Here is a 20526-nt window from a genome sequence, read left to right as displayed (position 1 = left end):
CCTCCGAGGAGCAACACCCACCCAGCCCTCCCCTATTTTGGGGTGTAGGCGCGGTCGGAGTCCGCGCCTTTAGGGGGGGGTACTGTCACGCTCTGGCTCCGGGACTGTGTAGTTTGAGCCAGGGTGTATTCATTTGGTTGTGTTGGGTATAGGGTGTGTTCATTTGGTTGTGTTTGGTTTTGGTTGTAGTGTCTTGTCTCGTCATGTGACTCCCAATCGGAGGTAACGAGTGTCAGCTGTCGGCTCGTTATCTCTGATTGGGAGCCATATTTAAACTGTCAGTGTTCACCTTAGGGTTGTGGGTTTTTGTTCCGTATCAGTCTTTGTCACTGTGGACTTCACGTATCGTCATTGTTTGTTGTTTTGGTGTTCTATACTTTAATATAATAAAGTCATGTTCGCTCAACGCGCTGCGCTTTGGTCTCCCTCATTGGACGATCGTGACAACCAGGCACAGTAGTATCCATCAAAACCTGATTGTCTGAAGGACAAGTGGATAAACAGGTTAATGTCAAGCCCTGCATGTTTTTTTCTAAAGTTTCATTGAATGTAGGCCTACATTGAACACCACACATTGGCTGCTACTGTAGGATATTTCCATGTTAAAATGTTATGGGATGCATTTGCTCCATTGTTTTTTATGGTAGGCCACTCTAGTAGGCCTACATTATGATAGCCATACTAGCCTACTTGACCACTGTTAAAACTAACTTAAAACGGGTACAGCCTCAGTGTTCACAGTAAAAGCGCGCCAGAAGTTGCACAGAATTTTTGCAACGTTCAAGTTTGCTGGTATTATCAGTAGATTATGAAAAAACAAATGCCTCAATCAGAATGACCTGAGTGCCAAAGTGACTGTCATCGGACACTTAACAGGAAACAGTCCATCAAAGGATAGTGATGGTGACAAGCCCCTTTTTGATCGTCAAGGAAACATTCCCTTCCAGAGACTGCCAGTTAACGAATCAGTTACTAGAGACTGGAATGCTGATCCTGTGGACTGTCCCTGTTTAGACCTGGAGAGAGGGAGAGGGAGGGAAGGAGGGAGAGAGAGAGTGAAAGAGTGAAAGAAAAAGAGACCGACAGACAGACAGACAGAGAAGGTGAGAGAGAGAAAGATAGAGAGAATGAGAGAGAAAGATCATTTTGTTACAAAATAATAGAAAGTAAAAACAGGAGAGACACCACTATCATTACAAGGAACAAGGACAGCATGTAAACTACAAGATAACTACAAGGCTAACTACAAGATAATCAATCATTTAAAAAATGAAGCTATGATGCTGAATAGAAAGAGAGCTATTATAAATACAGTAGATGTAGATACAATTACTTTAGATAGATATATTAATTGTAGATTGAACACATGGACACAGTACCTTTTGCTTCAACATCTTCATCATGCCTGGTATCTGTTTGGTGGCCACCTAAAAAAGAAAAAGACTAAGTCAGTGATCGTGATGTCTGTATGTCTCATCGTGATGTCTGTCTGTTGGATGGCCACTGTGACCTATAACCGACAAGGACAAGTGAGAAGCTGATCTGTGACATATTGTGGAGGAATGTCATCTAACATTTAAATATCCAGAGGAGCATTGCCTCCTCCAAAGTTCAGTGGAATTAACAGTTGGGCAGAAAGAGAAAAGTTAGTCAAGACATCAAGTCTTCCCTCACAGTGCAGGTAGGCCCATATTTCACCCAGCATTACATAATAGTAAGAGGCAAATAAATAATCTCCCTTCACCACAGCCATGCAGCTAAACTACCTTAATTAGGACAGGGGTGAGTCAATTCTTACGATTTCCCCATGAGAACAGTACAAAAGAGGAGCCATCATCATTGGCAACTGGTTTGGTAAACAATTTGTAATCATCCAGCCTCCATTTTATACTCCACTTGTGACGTGTGGTATCTGAACTTCTATAACTTTGGCTGAGGTTTTCATATTGTGGGTTAGATTAACTTTACTCTACTTTGCTGAAACATCTGGAAAGTGTTACTATAGGGGCCCCCTAAAACAGAGGAGATTCTGCTATGTGGAGGCCAGGGATTGGTCTATTCAAATCATGCCACCTTATGTTACATTAAGCATAGGATATATATACCATGTTTTAACAAAAGAATGGGAGAGTGATCGTATTTGGGATTGGTTTTGTTGCTCTCCAGATTCTGCAGAGTCTGTAAATTGATGCTGAAATCTTTGATATAATAAACTTTTATAAATATGTACAGTGTCAGCGGATTCCTTATCAACACATCATCGCAGCATCGTTGTTCGGACACCACAGTTGCGTCTGTTTCAACGTTCCATCATGGGCTCCGAGCTGACTCCCGCTCCAGAGGCCGGCAGATAAGGTGAACTTTCTCACAACTTTGGGAGCTGGTCAGTTCATGTGGCTGTGTGTGCGTTGAGGGAATGCACCGTGAAGAACCTGTGTGTGCCATGCTGTGATTGCTGTGTGATGAGATTCCGTTCTAAATTTCAAAATGTTGTTTGCGTTGGAAACAACGCAAACAGGGGGGAGTGTGAATATAATAAAGGATCAAAGGAAAAAAAGGAATTGATAACACTGGGCCCAGGGAAATTTGGCTTGAATAAAATTAAAGGGAAAAAGGAATAAAATAAAGGAATAAAATAAGGAACTAAGGAAAACAGGAATAAGGATTAGGACGCCGCTGATCTACGGAAGCCCTCAAATTAGGCGATCATTAGATGGGCCGCAAATCCTGGAAAGTCACTAGGTGAATTTTCGGGTCCGTTCCAAGGAACTGGGAGATTGTAGAATACAAATTAAATTGTATGTTACCTTTCGATATATAGTTGACGAGATATATGTCCGAAGTAGCCTCTCATTGAATATCTGCAACTCAAGGCAACAAAAATTTTGGAAGAAAAGGAATAAAGGAAAAGGAGCGGCGGAAGCATGCTTTAGGAACTGTATGAATGAATGCATTCTTGTTGATTGGATAGTTTTCATGTGTGTATGAGAGAGAGAGTGTGTATGTGTGTGTGGAAAGAAAGATGTCTTGTGAAAATGTGCATCCTGACAACATTCTGATTGACCCACTAGGACAACAAGAAAATCCGAGAGCCTCTGTGTCAAGAGCTCATCAAGTGTGGAGAAATATTACCGGAAATGATCCAGATGTGAGTCAAATGGAGCAGTCAATTTTGCGAGCTAAACTGCAGATGGGGCTGCCCTCACCAGTAAGGAGCAAATTGGCAGAGGTGGTTGGACTTGGAAGCATGGCAAAAGGTATCTATACAGATCATATAGCCCATCAAGTGGATCTATACAGGAAAAAGGAACACAACCAGAAAGAACAGGACCAAGAAACTCTCAGAAAACTCAATCAAATACAACTGGTGGAGAATAAGAAGAAGGAGAAGAAACAGGCTTTGGTTATGCAGAATCAGTGTTCACCAAATCAACAATCACTGCCACAGCTTCAACCGAACCAGGTCCAACCGCAATTGTCCCAGCCACCACTAGTGGTACCAGTTGTTTCATATCCACAGCCAGTTTCCGGACAGACACAGAATTGGAGAGGAAGAGGACGAGAAGGTTTAGGAAGAGGAAGAGGAGGAAGATGTAATCCATACTTCCAGCAATCTTCAGAAGTGTGTTATAATTGTGGACAGGTTGGTCACTTTGCCCGTGAGTGTAATGGGCCAGGAGGAAACACCATAGGAAATTTCAGAGGAAGATACAGGGGCCAGTCAAGATCATTTGGAGGACCGGTGAACCCTTATAGGGGCCCGGAGCCAGGATTCTAGAGGTGCCCAGAAGATCCGAAAGGGGGGTGTCAGCTGGTAGCATCAGGACCGGAAAAAGATCCAACAATTGAGGTGAATGTAAACAACCGACCATTGGAAGTGATGGCGGATAGCGGAGCTGCTTTCACCTGTGTTCGGCCTGAAGATGCTACACATCTCCCCATGTCCAATTAACTGATTCGGACAATCGGGTTTGAGGGAGTGAAACAGCTGATTCCTCTTACGGAACCAATTGAGCTCTGCTATAAAAATCAGAAAACTACAATACCCATACTGGTATCGGAACATACACCTATTGCGTTGTTGGGAAGAGATGCATTGTGTAGATTGAATTGTACAATAAAATGTACGCCAGACGGCTGTCTGGTAGAAGTGCCAAAAGAAACGGTTTACCAAATGTTGATGACGACAGAGATTGACTCTTCTTCAGTATTTTGGATTGGAAATCTCAGTGCAGATTTTTTGAAGCCGGCTAAAATATGGGAGAAACTCATTGTGGCAAACATGCCAGATGCGAGGCTTCCGGAATATCCATTTCATTGTACGCTCAAGTATTTCAAGAATGCTGCCCAATCGAACTCAGAGGAATGGTTGAGTCATCAACCAAAGAAAGTTCAACTCAGCTCATGTTGCATAATTTTAGGACCACAAGGAGCAGCTATGAAGATAAACACAGACGATTATCTGGATAAAGAATTTGAGATTGAGAAGAGTGTGCCACATGTGACCTTGTTGGTTTCTGAAGACTATGAGCAGAAGCATTTAGGAGAAATGATGACAGAAGCAGAGAAAGCTGTTTTTGTACCGATGAAAGAGAATTTGGCGATTTGGAGGAGTGAAGATCAGCGATTTCTCAAAATCATGATTTTGGCTCAAGGACAAGGACAGCCACAAGCTGTACGGATGACACATGAATCTATTTGCAGTGCGAAGATGGATTCAGACCCTATGAAAGAGGAGATGTTGCAACAAGTTCCAGAATGTTTGTGGTCTCAACACAGTACCGATATTGGACTTGTGAAATCAGCCCAACCGGTGAAAGTTGAACTTCGACCAGGAGCCAGACCTCCTTGGAAGAATCAGTATCCATTGAAAGGTGAAGCAATCCAAGGGACTGAACCACAAATTGAAGGACTTTCGAAAGCAGGTGTTTTGAAGACAATAAAAAATCCTCAGAGTAACACGGCTTTGTTGCCTGTGAAGAACCCCGATGAGACTTATCGTATGGTTCATGATTTGAGAGCAGTGAATGAAGTAGAAACTGATTTTCCAGCAGAAGTGCCAGACCCGCATACCTTGTTAGCCCAAATTCCTCCTGATGCGACACATTTCACGGTGTTAGACTTATGTGGTGCATTTTTTTGTGTTCCACTTAGTGTAGAAAGTCAGGGTTTATTTGGGTTCACATATAATGGACAGTTCTATGAGTGCAGGCGATTGCCACAAGGGTTCAAACATAGTCCTCACATTTTCAATAAAGTACTGAAGGACGATTTGGTAGGGATAGATCAGATATTGCAAAGCACTGTCATTCAGTACGTGGATGATATAATTATCTGTTCACAGAATGAGGAAACATGTCATAAAGACTCAATTAAATTCCTCCTGATGCGACACATTTCACGGTGTTAGACTTATGTGGTGCATTTTTTTGTGTTCCACTTAGTGTAGAAAGTCAGGGTTTATTTGGGTTCACATATAATGGACAGTTCTATGAGTACAGGCGATTGCCACAAGGGTTCAAACATAGTCCTCACATTTTCAATAAAGTACTGAAGGACGATTTGGTAGGGATAGATCAGATATTGCAAAGCACTGTCATTCAGTACGTGGATGATATAATTATCTGTTCACAGAATGAGGAAACATGTCATAAAGACTCAATTAAATTGCTACAGATATTGGCAGAAAAGGGCATAAGGTTTCACAGAAAAGGTTGCAATATTGCCAGGAGAAGGTCGTTTCTTTGCATCACAAAATAACGCATGGACACAGAAGCATTTCTGACAGTCAATTGGAAGCTATTCGTAAGGCTCCGAAGCCTAGAACTGTCAGAGAGATGATGACATTTCTTGGTATTGCTGGTTATTCTTCAGCCTGGGTTGAGGGCTATGCTAGTTTGACGGGACTTTTGAGAGCTATGGTTAAAGATACTGGGAATGGTCAACTCCATAGCAATCTTTCCTGGACACAGGAAGGCCTTGTAGCATTTGAAACGATCAAACAGAGGTTACAAGAGGCACCAGCACTCACACTACCAGACTACTCTAAGAATTTCTTGCTATAAGTGTCTACTTCTACTGGAGGTAAATATGCATGTGCAGTTCTTTGTCAGCCGACAGGTACAGGGACGAATCCTCAACCTATTTTCTACTACTCTACTGCCTATTCAGAAGTAGAACTAGGGCTACCACTGTGCTACAGAGCAATGGTGGGAGTATAGTTAATGTATGACAAAGCATCATCTGTTACGATGGGTTACCCAGTAATAATTCTTACCCATCATAGTCTCAGAAATCTTCTGAACTATGGAAAATATACATTAACTATGCCTAGGCTCAGAGACTATCATAGGCTCTTAGAGCAGGAAGATGTCACCCTAGTGAGGTGTGATACGGTGAATCCAGCCGAGAATTTGCCAACTTCAGAGGATGGTGAGCCACATGATTGTGTTCAAGAAGCAGAGAAATACTTGAGGCTTAGATCAGATTTGCAAGCCCTTCCATTACGTGAGACAGACCTGGAGTATTGGACTGATGGGTCTTGTTATCGTGTGGGAGATAAATTGTGTGCTGGCTATGCAGTAGTTAAAGCCCAAGGAACTGGATTTGTTGTTGAAAAGGCTGAAGTAATACCACAGCCTGCGTCCGCACAACTTGCTGAACTTGTGGGGCTAACAGAAGCGTGTTTGTTAGCAGAAGGAAAGCGAGTGACGATATATACTGATTCTGCATATGCACATAATGTATGTCATTTGTTTGGAGCAGTGTGGAAAGGTCGAGGGTTTAAGAAAACGGATGGTTCTCCGATACAACATCACGCGCAAATAATGAAACTGTTGCATGCTATGATTAAGCCTAAAGAGATAGCGATAGCTAAGTGTGCAGCTCATAAAACAGATGTGTCAAAAGTCACACAAGGGAACAAAGCTGCTGATGAAGCTGCAAAAGCCGTCACAGGAGCGGACAAATTGGGAAAGGTTTTTCTGGTCACTCATGGAGTGGACTTGGAAGACAAAATTACGCTTAAGGATGTGATTTTGATGCAGGAAGCTGCTTCTACGATTGACAAACAGTTATGGCTAGACAGAGGTGCCGTCAAAGATGTTACGGGTCTTTGGAGAAACCATGAGGGGTTGATAGTAGCGCCTCTAGACCTATTAGGTCTGATGATTCAGGAAGCACATGGGTTAGCTTATGTTGCAAGGGGGGAGGTTAGGAGAAAGATCACAAAGGAGTATGGTTTTTGGGCACCATATTTGCTTGAGCAGGTTGACTATGTCATAGGCAGGTGCACAATCTGTCTGAAAAATAATGTTTGCAGGGGTGTGACTGTTCTTCCTAGTCACATTCCAACACCGAGAGGTCCTATGCGTGAGTTGGTTATCGACTTTGTTGATATGATAAAACCAGTTGAAGGGAAAAGATACATGCTGGTGGTTGTGGATAGATTTTCACGATGGCCGGAGGCCTGTCCAACCAAGCGAAAAGACGCTCAGTCGGTTGCCAAGTTCTTGTGTAAAGAAGTCATAAGCAGGTGGGGACTTCCCGATCAAATATCCTCAGATAATGGGAAAGAGTTTGTGGATAAATCAGTGAAATTGATTTAGCAAAAATTGGGAATTAAGCAACGTCTAGGAGCAGTTTATCACCCACAAAGTCAAGGGATTTGTGAAAAAATGAATGGTGTTTTGAAAAATCGCATTGTCAAGATTTGCCAGCATACGGGTCTAAACTGGATAGCGGCGCTCCTTTTAGCATTAATGGTGTGTCGCTCAAGTGAGTTGCGTGATCTACGTATGACACCCCATGAACTGGTCACAGGAAGAAGGATGCCTACGCCTTGTTTGCGAACAAGCGGAAAGGGTCCAAGTTTGGCTCTTTTGGAAGATGAAATGAGAGCATATGTTACATATATGGCCAATTTTCATAAAAAGTTATCCACATATGTTTCTGACAGGCAAAGAAAAGAAGAGGTGCAGGAGAAGCTCGATGAGCAAAAAAGGAGTACAGTGCAACCTGGGGACAAGGTGTTCGTGAAGGTATTTAGAAGGAAGTGGTATAACGAACGCCGTGAGGGACCATTTGAAGTTGTTCGTAGTACTGGAACGGCTGTCCAGGTTAAAGGGTCTCCAACGTGGTATCATTTGTCATATTGTGTTAAAGCGCCTAGAGAAGAGGTGCCATGCGCAGAGAGCCAAGATGTTGAAGGCTCAAGAGAGCAGGATGAAGATAGGGAAGAACAGACAGAAGGAGAGATGCATGACAATATCCAGAGTCAAAACCCAGAAGGAGAGATTGTCCATGCTGTGGACAACGTTGATGATCATGTGTACACTTCTGATGATGTCAGACACGACTCTGCAATGGATGGACAGGAAAGGAGATTTGGGGACATTGATTTTCAATACGTCCCAGAAACAACAGGGCATATTTCAGTGGAATGTGAAACCGCAGAGATCACCAAGGGCAACTCTGTTACAGGAGAAGCCGGTGATTCGGTTAGACAAAGTAGCCCCAGACCAGTTCAGAAAAAAGTCAGACCAAAACATTACGAAAACTAGGGTTGAAGTAACTCTAGGAAAGTCTTTGTTATTGACTTTTGCGAAGGCTATGATATTGAGATGGGTTGGAGTTGTGATGCCTGGAGACAACACTCAGATGCTGTTGTTAACCGTGACTGATCTAGATGGAGATGAACAAGTGGTACTGGATGGAGTATTGATGGATAGATATCCATTTTGAATATCTGATTGTGCGATAATTTTCAAATTTCTTTGCATATTGTTGTGATATTTAGTGTTTTCTTATGAATCAAAGGGGGAAATGGAATGTGATTCATTTTTATATTTCATTTTTATATATCATTTTTATATATTATTTTTGATATTTATGTTTTAATTTTCATGTGTTGCTTTGCAAAAGATACTGGTTGGTGTTTTCTATTCTTCCAGAAGCATATGGGGAATGTGCAGAGTGGGATTCAAATACTCAAACATGGACAATATGAATGGACTGGAGGAAGCTGAACAAGGACGGTGTGGAAATGTTCAGATTTCATCATCGACGTTGCATTGAAAGTCGATACTGCTGAGGAGCTGCAGTGTAGTGGACTACATTCCAGTGTCTGCACTGATATATATACATATTTGCATGTGTAATACATAATTTGTGTCATATTCTTTCTGTATTCATTTTTTGAAGAATTATGTTTTCTGTTGTTGGGTACATGTGGGGACCTCAGATGTTTTTCTTTTTTCTTTGACGCTTAGGGATATTGGGTCTAGGCAGGGACAGAGAGAATCCACGGGAGGGTCCGATGGGTCGACCAGCCTGAATGTGGACATTTATTTTATTTTATTTTGTTTTCTGAGGCTTTCACGTGTATTCGATTGCACCATAGCTTAAAATGCATTGATAAAGATTTATAAATTGATCTGGAGTACTTAGGTGGTCGCCTGGGGCAGAGGGGCCATGAGAGAATTTTCCTATCTTGATTGATTGATGGATATTTGGAAAGAAAGCTGCCAGACAGGTTTTTCGCTCTTACACTCCATAAAAATGTGTTCACACTCCATAAACTTTGTTTTATTGCTAAAGTTACACAAGAAGCTTGATGTAATAAAAATTGTTATTTGTCATAATCCTATTCTTTTTGTTTTCGAGACTTAATTAGTCTCGAAGGGGGGAAATATGTGGTATCTGAACTTCTATAACTTTGGCTGAGGTTTTCATATTGTGGGTTAGATGAAATGTACTCTACTTTGCTGAAACATCTGGAAAGTGTTACTATAGGGGCCCCCTAAAACAGAGGAGATTCTGCTATGTGGAGGCCAGGGATTGGTCTATTCAAATCACGCCACCTTATGTTACATAAAGCATAGGATATATATACCATGTTTTAACAAAAAAATGGGAGAGTGATCATATTTGGGATTGGTTTCATTGCTCTCCAGATTCTGCAGAGTCTGTAAATTGATGCTGAAATCTTTGATATAATAAACTTTTATAAATAAGTACAGTCAGCGGATTCCTTATCAACATATCATTGCAGCATCGTTGTTCGGACACCACAGACGCATGTGATGAAACACTTCCCTTTGACTTACATTCAATCACACTAGTAGTCATGTTTAATAGGATAGCTAAGACAGATACTGTGTGTACAGCATATCAGATATTATACTGGGACAGATACAGGGACGGACTGGGACCAGAAACCAGGTCCATGTTTGCCCCTGGAGGCCCCCATACCTTCCCTAGACTGATAGGCAGACACTGTGTGTACAGCATATCATAAATAAGGGCCCAATGCAAACAAAGTATCTCCCTCTGAAGCTACAGTAAAGAGGAAAAGAGAGAGGATGTGGTTAGTGAGGAGATTTGGAAGGGTGACAACAGACAGACATGTGTTCCGGGTGATTGGCCACGGTTTCACAGTTTTACTGTCCAAGGCTGAGTGGCTAGTTTCACAAACCAAAAGCATGTGAATGCTAGCCTGGTCAAATAGCTGTTTGTACTACTCTTGCCAACTCCATAGCTCATTGTCAAGACAAAGATGTTACGCATGACGATGAGTGACGAGTTGGCATGATAGCCCAAACAGACTGGCACTCAGGCTATGTGAATGCATTATGGAGTATTGCTTTTGACTTGGAAAATTGAATAATTTGTTGAGTTATAATTTTGATCAAAAGTCCAAATATGATGTTGGTCATTATAAAGTATATGTATTGCTTTTACAGGGAATTCTGTGAACTGTCTAGGAAAGATGGGAAACAATAAACCCAAAGTGATAAATAAATCAAATATTCAACATTTCAATAAATACTGAATATCGAAGGACATACTCATTAATGGCAAGGTGGACTGCCTTCGAGCTCCTGTAAAAAAAGACACAAAACCTACTATTACAATTTATCTTAAAACAAATTACATTAAAAATATCATAATTAACGTTAGTACTTAATACATTAATAGATAATAGTATTATTATAATATTATACACCGAGTATACAAAACATTTAGGACACCTGCTCTTTCCATGACATAGACTGACCAGGTGAATCCAGGTGAAAGCTATGATCCCTTATTGATGTCACCTGTTTAAATTGACTTCAATCAGTGTAGATGAAGGGGAGGAGACAGGTTAAAGAAAGATTTAAGCCTTGATACAATTGAGACATGGATTCTGTATGTGCCACTCAGAGAGTGAATGGGCAAGACAAAATATTTAAGTGCCTTTGAATGGGGTATGGTAGTAGGTACCAGGCACAACTGTAGAACTGCAAAGCTACTGGGTTTATCACGCTCAACAGTTTCCCGTGTGTATCAAGAATGGTCCACCACCCAAAGGACAACCAGCCAACTTGACACAACTGTGGGAAGCATTGGAGTCAACATGGGCCAGCATCCCTGTGGAACACTTTAGACACCTTATAGAGTCCATGCCCTGACAAATTGAAGCTGTTCTGAGGGCAAAAGGAGTTTGCAACTCAATGATAGGAAGGTGTTCCTAATGTTAGGTGTACTCAGTGTATATTATAATAGTGTTATTGATTGTATTAAGTACTGACTATACTGTTATTCATGGTTAATAGTATGCCACAACATGCCACTGATTTGACTACTCTAAACGATTGGCTGAGTTACCAGACAACATTACAGGTTGTGTAATCCCCCATGCAAAGCCAAAATGGATGGCTGGCAGAGCATGCAGGCTTGGCAGAGGAAGGGCCTCTGTACAGATTAATCTAGCACCAGCTAGCATGACAAACAGATACATGATCAGATACATGATCAAAGCTCCATGTAATGATATTTGTTTATGGACTTATACAGACACAACAGTCTCTACTGTATGAGTATGACAATTCATGTACTTACGTTGGGCGGAGCGCTTCTTAAAAAACAGCAGCGCAGCAAGGAGTCCAAAGATCAGAGATCCTATGACTACAACCGGGGAAAGCCAATTGGTGTTGGAAACAGAGTTGTCAGCTTTACTACCTGGACAGAAAAAATTGACAAAAATTGGGAGTTACAAAATAAATAGGCAATTCATATGAAGTCAAGAGAAAAAGGTTAGCTATAAAACGGGTCAAAGTCAGAATCAGGGCATTTCAGACACACAGACTTGAGCTCTGTTCTAATCTAAATGCATCTTAATAACCTTTTACTGCAGTGGGCTAAATCAGAGTCACTCAGAGAGATTATTGGTAGTCTTAAACAAATCTAGAAGACTGGAATATAACAAAACCGTTTGACATAGAAACACAGGATTTTCGTTGTTTTTTTAAATAATACTTTATTTATTAATTGTGAAATTCTGAAAAATATTAATAACATTCCACCCATGAGGCCAAAGAGGGCGCTTTTGGTCACTGACTGCAGGAAAGAGCTACTTTACTTCCCATTGCTAAGAACAATTAGTTTTGGCATTAGATGGATCCTTTTTCTTAAAAAGTTCCCAGCCAGGCTAAAGAACAACAGCTGGAGGACTGCAGATCAGAAAAAAATAATTTAAATGGCTGCCAGAGATTAGAAACAACTGCAGAGACAGAATGTTCTGGTAAGAAGGTATTATGACTGCACTTATGAATCATTATAAGAGGGGGCATTAGAGACAGATTGGAGACTATCAGCTCTAATTTGCAACTAGCGCAGGTTGTTACAACTCCACTATCATTATTTCCCCCTCTATGGACCTATTGGATCAGATTAACCAAGTAATTTCCTATAGGCTCATCAGATGGCTTTATTTTGGAAGATGTTAACCACTTAGCTAGATAGCTAACTAGCTACTAAATTAGCAAACCAAAGCATTTGCCACATTTTAGACAGTAAACTTAATAGTTATAAGATATCTCGCTGGCAAACATTTAGTTGTGAATTCCATACTGTAACTAGATCACCTGGGGTGTGCTGCACAACAGTGAGTGACTCAAGGCTCTGGTCTCTTGTTATTGTGTGCTTGTAAACAAACACCATGTGACTGGGGACTACCGGTAAGCTTCATAATGAACAATTATGTGACGGGTTAAATGAAAAACACGATCTTCTTTATCTCCTAACGTATAAGTTGACTTGAGAGATTTACTTAAAAAGTAGTAACAAATATTCACATTTATTTTTAAAAATTCAAAGAAATAGTATTAAGGGTATTGAAAAATCATCCTGTGGCTATTTCCAAATAACCCATTATACGGTATATACGGTATACCGCCCAAGCCTAATTGGGACACAGTGTGTCCTACTGACCTAGGTAAGGCAGGGGTTGGGTTAAATGCGGAAGACACATTTTGGTTGAATGCATTCAGTTGTACAACTGACTAGGTATCCCCTTTCCCTGTGGTACTGCTTGGCCAATTGATCTAATTTCCTGTTGGTAACACTAGGCTAGCTGTCTCTCTCCAGGTGGTTGAATTCTATTGTGTATGATGTTATTATTTTCTGTGATGTTATTGAGTTCTGCTGGAAGGTCAACGTGAAGCTTATGAATGTCTGCTGCTATTCCCATTAACCCTGAGGAGCTAAGGGACAGACACTGTTCATCCAATTTGTAAGTCGCTCTGGATAAGAGCATCTGCTAAATGACTTAAATGTAAATGTTAAATGTAAATGACAAGTAGACTGGGTTAAGAAAAAATTTAAGATTCCTGTTGAAACAAGCATGAATAGAGCTTGCCAGCTTGTAGTCCTAAAACCCGGAAATGAGTTACCCTTGGTTCGTTCAGCCATTCCTATGGCAAAAATTAAAGGGGAAGGAATACGGTTTTGAGATAAACGCCGAAAATAAGGTCTGAGGTTAACACAGGTTTAGGAGGTCTTATACGTTTTGTTCTATGAGATAATATCAGTCGGTTAACATGACCTGTACTATCATTCCAGTGTTAATACTAATTGTAATTATTTTGCACTATAGCCTATTTATTGCCTTACCTCCATAACTTGCTACATTTGCACACACTGTATATATATTTTCTGTTGTATTTTTGACTTTATGTTTTGTTTTACCCCATATGTAACTCTGTGTGTTTTTATCGCACTGCTTTGCTTTATCTTGGCCAGATCACAGTTGTAAATGAGAACTTGTTCTCAACTGGCTTACCTGGTTAAATAAAGGTGAAATAAATAAATAAAATAAAAATGAATTATGAAGCCTTTATGTGCATTATTAAATTACATAAATGCTTCAAAATTCACAAAAGGTTACATTACCTGATGAAGATTATCTCATAGAACAAAACGTATAAGATCTCCTAAGCCTATGTTTACCACAGACCTTATTTTTGGCATTTATCCAAAAACCCTCCAAAAACTCCACTAATTTACTCCATAGCCTTTGTCCAACGAACCAGGGTGGAGTTATTGCCTACAAAAAGACACCACTACTATTGCGCTCTATTGTTTCTTATCCAAAACAAGACAAGCATTTTCCTGTTGTTCGAGTTTCAAGGAAGATGTTTAGTCAGATTCGGGAGCATGTTATGGCCTGACCTAGGGCAGTGTTATAATTCTTTGTATCTACTCCACTCTTCAGTGACATGTTGTTCTCTCATTATAAGGCTGACTTTTATTGCGTTCAGAAATGTGATAAAGACGGCGTAAATAACATCTATGCTATTAAAAGTAGACTAGATTGAGGCTGGTGAGGTTTTGAGGTTGAGGTTTTACAATTATCAGGGTCAGGATGAGGTAATAAGATAAACTGGCAGGTTTTAGACTTCGCCCTGCTTTTACAAAGGATGACATCACCAACATATTCATACCATTAGGTAGCAGCCATGGCAGAACGTACCTAAGTCTCGGGGCACAAACTGGATCTCAAATGATGCCTTCCCTTCCTGGACTCCATTGGTGTTGTGCACTGTGCATGAGTATTTTGTGGAACCACTGTATGTAGCATTCAGAACTGTTAGTTTACTGGAGAGGCTAAACAGTTTGTCGTCGGTCTCTTTGGCCACCAGTTCAGCACTCTCTGTGCAGTTTGTGCCAAACTCGTCAAACCACCAGATCAACCCTTTCTGGTGCCCGCCTGTAGAGTTGCAGTAAATGGTCACATTCGTGTTCTCTTGGATGTTGGTGTCAGGGATGGAGCTCATGGTTGGAGTTTTGTACTTAGCTGGAAGAGAGAGAGAGGAAGGGGAAATTATATTATACATGTGGGTGCTATTTGGTACATCAGTAGTTATACAACGTCAGTGGGTAAACATTGTCTAGACGGACTTTGTACCTTTTCAACGTCAATCCAACGATTATAACTTGGAATGAGATTACAGTAGGAGTGATTTTAATAAACTGGAATGACCTTTATTTTATCACTCAGATGTTCTAATTGAGTCTGTGTACATTATTTGTAAACACTGATTGCATGCCATGGGCAGAATGGCATTATGGAGGCTATTTGTGGACGTTGTACTACTGTGTACCATTTGAGCACTGTCATTCTGAAACAGAGAGTAAACAACGCTCCTGCTGTGCTTTCCAATCACACACTTACAAATAGATCTGAACTCCCCCTGAGAATATTCCAGAATAAAAATCCTTATCAACTTTGTATCATAACTGTATGGAAGTGCTTTCTCAGAAATGAAAAGCCTGTTCTACTGTATTTCACAATTCTATCCTCGATGCAAGACTTAGTGGTTGTATGGTTGTGTGCGCGTGTGTGTGTGACAACAATGGAAGTTGAATAGAACTTTCCAAAGGATTTCAGCGTATGGGCATCATAACCTATGAGCCGAGACACATTAAAAAAAATAAGTTGTCTATTCTTCTATTGCACTCCAAGCTTGGCTGAATATCTCACATGTTTAGTTTGCTCCTTTCAAGAACCGGTGTTGAAAAATGTGTATATTTTCCTAAAATGACACTGTAGACAGTCTATGACTCACCTGTGACACTGAGGTTGGGTGTAGCTTTGGCAGTCCCAACATCTGTTTCCACCTCGCATTCATACTCCCCATTGTCGGCCATCTTGGTATTTGTCAACAACAAGGACACATTCATATTCGTCTTGTTCCAGGATGGCTCAGCAAATTTAAACCCAGGGATTGCGTCCATTTTATCTTTATGGTATTGCAACAAATTAGCAGCAGCTTTAGCAGCAGCTCCCACTCTCTTCCAGGTCACCGTTATGATGGTCACATTCTCAACCACTGGTTTGACAATGCACTCTACAATTGACTGCTGACCATAAACCCCATGGTATTCTGTTTTACACTCCAGTTTGACAAATGCTGTTAGTAAAATATCAGAGAAAACAATTGACATTAATACAAGAGAGAATTACTGTTATTGTAGTCAGTTTTATCATGTGACCAATCTTATTGAACATTTGGTTTAAAAAATAATACACAGTTCTCCCAAACCACAGAGAAAGGTAACAATCATCTGAAAACTATTTTTGTATATAACATTTTATAACCAATATTATGGCATTCATGGCACAACTTACTCTCAGAGGAATTTCCAGCTCTGATACAGGCAAAATGGATCACTAAAAACAGCAAGCTGGTAGCTGAAGTCATCTTTGGATTCCTGAGTAGGAAGAAAGAAATGTACAATGACAACACTTATCACATCAGTATGAGGTCAGTCTATAGACTGTGTAAGGTAGGTTAATAGACTGCCTGTCACTCACAATGGCTCTGGACTATCATCTGAAAATAAACATAAACCAGTTGCTAACAGAAACCAGACAGAAATTAATTATAATCCAGTGCTGAATATGTCTTAACCAGTGCTTGACTGTCCGGAACTGTCCGGAACGCCATACTGGCAATTCTAATTTTGGGTGATTTGCGTACAAGCTCCTCTGTAAAAACAAAGTAGCCTATCGCTGGCCCAGATTCACACACCGAAGAAAAAAAGGTTAATCAAACCGGATTTGTTTTTGGGTGTATTTTATTAGGATCCCCATTAGCTGTTGCAAAAGCAGCAGCTACTCTTCCTGGGGTCCACACAAAACATTACATAATACAGAACTTGAATAGACAAGAACTACAGAAAACATTATTTAAAGGCACACGTAGCCTACATATCAATACATACACACAAACTATCTAGGTCAAATAGGGGAGCGGTGTTGTGCAGTGAGGTGTTGCTTCATCTGTTTTTTGAAACCAGGTTTGCTGTTTATTTGAGCAATATGAGATGGAACAGAGTTCCAAGCAATAATGGCTCTATATAATACTGTACGCTTTCTTGAATTTGTTCTGGATTTGGGGACTGTGAAAAGACCCCTGGTGGCATGTCTGGTGGGGTAAGTGTGTGTGTGTCAGAGCTGTGTGTAAATTCACTATGCAAACAATTTGGGATTTTCAACACATTAATGTTTCTTATAAAAAGAAGAAGTGATGCAGTCAGTCTCTCCTCAACTCTTAGCCAAGAGAGACTGGCATGAATAGTATTTATATCAGCCCTCTGATTACAATGAAGAGCAAGAAGTGCCGCTCTGTTCTGGGCCAGCTGCAGCTTAACTAGGTCTTTCCTTGCAGCACTGGACCACACGACTGGACAATAATCAAGATTAGACAAAACTAGAGCCTGCAGAACTTGCTTTTTGGAGTGTTGTGTCAAAAGATCAGAGCATCTCTTTATTACAGACAGACCTCTCCCCATCTTTATAACCATTGAATCTATATGTTTTGACCAATCTAAGGTAACGCCAAGTAATTTAGTCTCCTCAACTTGTTCAACAGCCACACCATTCATTACCAGATTCAGCTGAGGCCTACAACATAGGGAATGATTTGTACCAAATACAATGCTCTTAGTTTTAGAGATGTGCAGGACACACCATCACACCTCCTCCTTCATGCTTCACGGTGGGAACCACACATGCGGAGATCATCCTACACAAAGACACGGCAGTTGGAACCAAAAATTTGAAATTTGGACTCATCAGACCAAAGGACAGATTTCCACCGGTCTAATGTCCATTGTTCGTGTTTCTTGGCCCAAGCAAGTCTCTTCTTCTTATTGGTGTCCTTTAGTAGTGGTTTCTTTGCAGCAATTCGACCATGAAGGCCTGATTCACTCAGTCTCTTCTGAACAGTTGATGTTGAGATGTGTCTGTTACTTGAACTCTGTGAAGCATTTATTTGGGCTGCAATTTCTGAGGCTGGTAACTCTAATGAACTTATCCTCTGCAGCAGAGGTAACTCTGGGTCTTCCGTTCCTGTGGCGGTCCTCATGAGAGGCAGTTTCATCATAACACTTGATGGTTTTTGCGACTGCACATTAAGAAACTTTCAAAGTCCTTGAAATGTTCCTGATTGACTGACCTTCAAGTCTTAAAGTAATGATAGACTGTCGTTCCTCTTTGCTTATTTGAGCTGTTCTTGCCATAATATGGACTTGGTCTTTTACCAAATAGGGCTATCTTCTGTATACCACCCCTACCCTGTCAAAACACAACTGACTGGCTCAAATGCATTAAGAAGGAAATAAATTCCACAAATTAACTTTTAACAAGGCACAACTGTTAATTGAAATGCATTCCAGGTGACTACCTCATGAAGCTGGTTGAGAGAATGCCAAGAGTGTGCAAAGCTGTCATCAAGGCAAAGGGTGGTTATTTGAAGAATCTCAAATATAAAATATGATTTGTTTAACACTTTTTTGGTTACTACATGATTCCATATGTGTTATTTCATAGTTTTGATGTCTTCACTATTATTCTACAATGTAGAAAATAGTAAAAATAAAGAAAAACCCTGGAATGAGTAGGTGTGTCCAAACTTTTGACTGGTACCCATAGAAATATTTTTACCAAATATGGCTATCTTCTGTATACAACCCCTACCCTGTCACAACACAACTGACTGGCTCAAATGCATTAAGAAGGGCTAAGTACCTTGATCAAGGGCACAACGGCAGGAGGAGGTGGGTCTACATGGGATCAGACACAGCAGCTTTCCAGTGTCAATAATGCTTACTTTTTCGTGTAGGCTATAATAATAGTCATGGAAATTTGGTTAAAAGTGATGGAGAATTAATGGAAAATGTGTATAAACTGTTAACAGTGAATAATCAGAGGTCTCTATAGCATAATGTAATTTGTGAATTTCAGTGAACATAGTCTAATGGACCGACTTGGAAAAAGACAGCTCCTGCACTTCTTCCATCCCAAGTCAAGCACTGGTCTTAACTAAGTGCATTGTGAATATGGGCCTCACATAGGCAACTGTCCCCTATTTAGCTATCTACTGGTCACCTCCCATCTGGATTGTTAACACGTCTGTTTCAACTATTTATTCGGCAAACAAATGCAATATAATCTGAACATTATACAAACACACAAAAGAGCATAACATTCACTGAAGGAAACACATTATATTATTAAGGAAACTGTGTGGGAGATGACAGTAATGTTAAAATAATTAAAGTGGCCACTAAAGCTGTTGGAGTTATTCTCCCCCACAATATCCTCATTGCTTCGGGAGCAAATGAAGCTGATTTATGCCCAAAGGAATAAACAGCTGCAATGGGAGAATAAGGGATTTGTTCCTCCCTACAGAAGGCTACTGGAGGGACCTTTTATGGAAAGATGCATGAAATAGGGCTACAGATGCTAAAATGCATGCAATAATCGAGGGACAAATGTGCAGTATCCCCCTCTTCAATTGTTTATTTAGCACACTGGTTGTACTCCACCTGGTCTTTGGTTTTAAACTTTTTAAAGCATTTATTAAAAAAAAAAGATTTACATGTTTTTTATTGTGATATATGCTGTGTATTGCCTTGCACCTTTGTGTCCCCAGATGGTTGTAATGCAATTTCCAAATTCCTTTTTTACTAACCTAGACATTGGCTTGTATGGGAGTAATGTCAATAGGAAAATATATCTGGAGTAAACCAACCAATTATTGAATACATTTTGCAGTAGATTCCCAGTAAACCTCACTTAAAGGGGAAGTAAATTAGAAGGAAGTTATGTAACTACAATTCAGCCTATGAACTTAGCACTTCATTTGGTTGTGGTTTGAGGACGAAAACAAACAAAAAATTCCATATAGTATACTTGACATGTGGTGAAAGCTCCAAAATGTTGGATACGCAAAATGAAACATAACCTGCTTGCAAATGCCAGACTCAGACCTTTCACTTTTACTATTTATTGTTTCTGCAGTGAGGATTCACCCTCTTTATATAATTATGTTGTAACTTATCTGCATTAAACCGTTGTTTAAGCTCAACAAGCAGTAGTAGCAGTATGCAAATCAGGGAGCCAAATGGACGGTTCTTTTTTATCGGTAAACGCACACTTGTAATGCAATATATATGGTCAACAATTAATAAGCTTTCATTATTATTAAGAAAAGCTAGGCTACAGACACAGAACAAGTCCAAATCTTACCGCATAAACGATTCAGGCTGTTACCGTTCAGAAGGTCTGAGTGAATCTGATAAACCATTACATTGAGAGGCTGTTTAAACTTTCAGTTTCGATTTGACGCATTGGATTCAAAACATTCTATTCATTGACATGTGGTTTTACTCCCCTGCGGCTTAGTTCTCAGGGTC

At 40.3% G+C, this 20526-nt stretch overlaps 1 protein-coding gene across 1 annotated transcript; it reads right to left on the bottom strand.

The window, feature by feature from the left end:
- Positions 1-460: 460 nt before the first annotated feature.
- LOC311113348 (hemicentin-1-like) lies at positions 461-20419 on the bottom strand. Its single transcript, XM_084156563.1, has 8 exons — positions 20360-20419; positions 16454-16536; positions 15891-16235; positions 14795-15118; positions 11884-12003; positions 10848-10880; positions 1380-1427; positions 461-1016 (listed from the first exon to the last, which is right to left on the bottom strand). Exons 1-8 carry the CDS (start codon positions 20362-20364, stop codon positions 973-975), a joined length of 1002 nt encoding a protein of 333 aa, XP_084012689.1. The 5' UTR covers positions 20365-20419; the 3' UTR covers positions 461-972.
- Between the last annotated feature and the right edge of the window lie 107 nt (positions 20420-20526).

This window comes from Coregonus lavaretus (genome assembly GCF_964263955.1).
Source record: "Coregonus lavaretus genome assembly, chromosome: 40".
Lineage (NCBI taxonomy): Eukaryota > Metazoa > Chordata > Actinopteri > Salmoniformes > Salmonidae > Coregonus > Coregonus lavaretus.
This window is presented reverse-complemented; position numbering and strand designations above follow the sequence as displayed.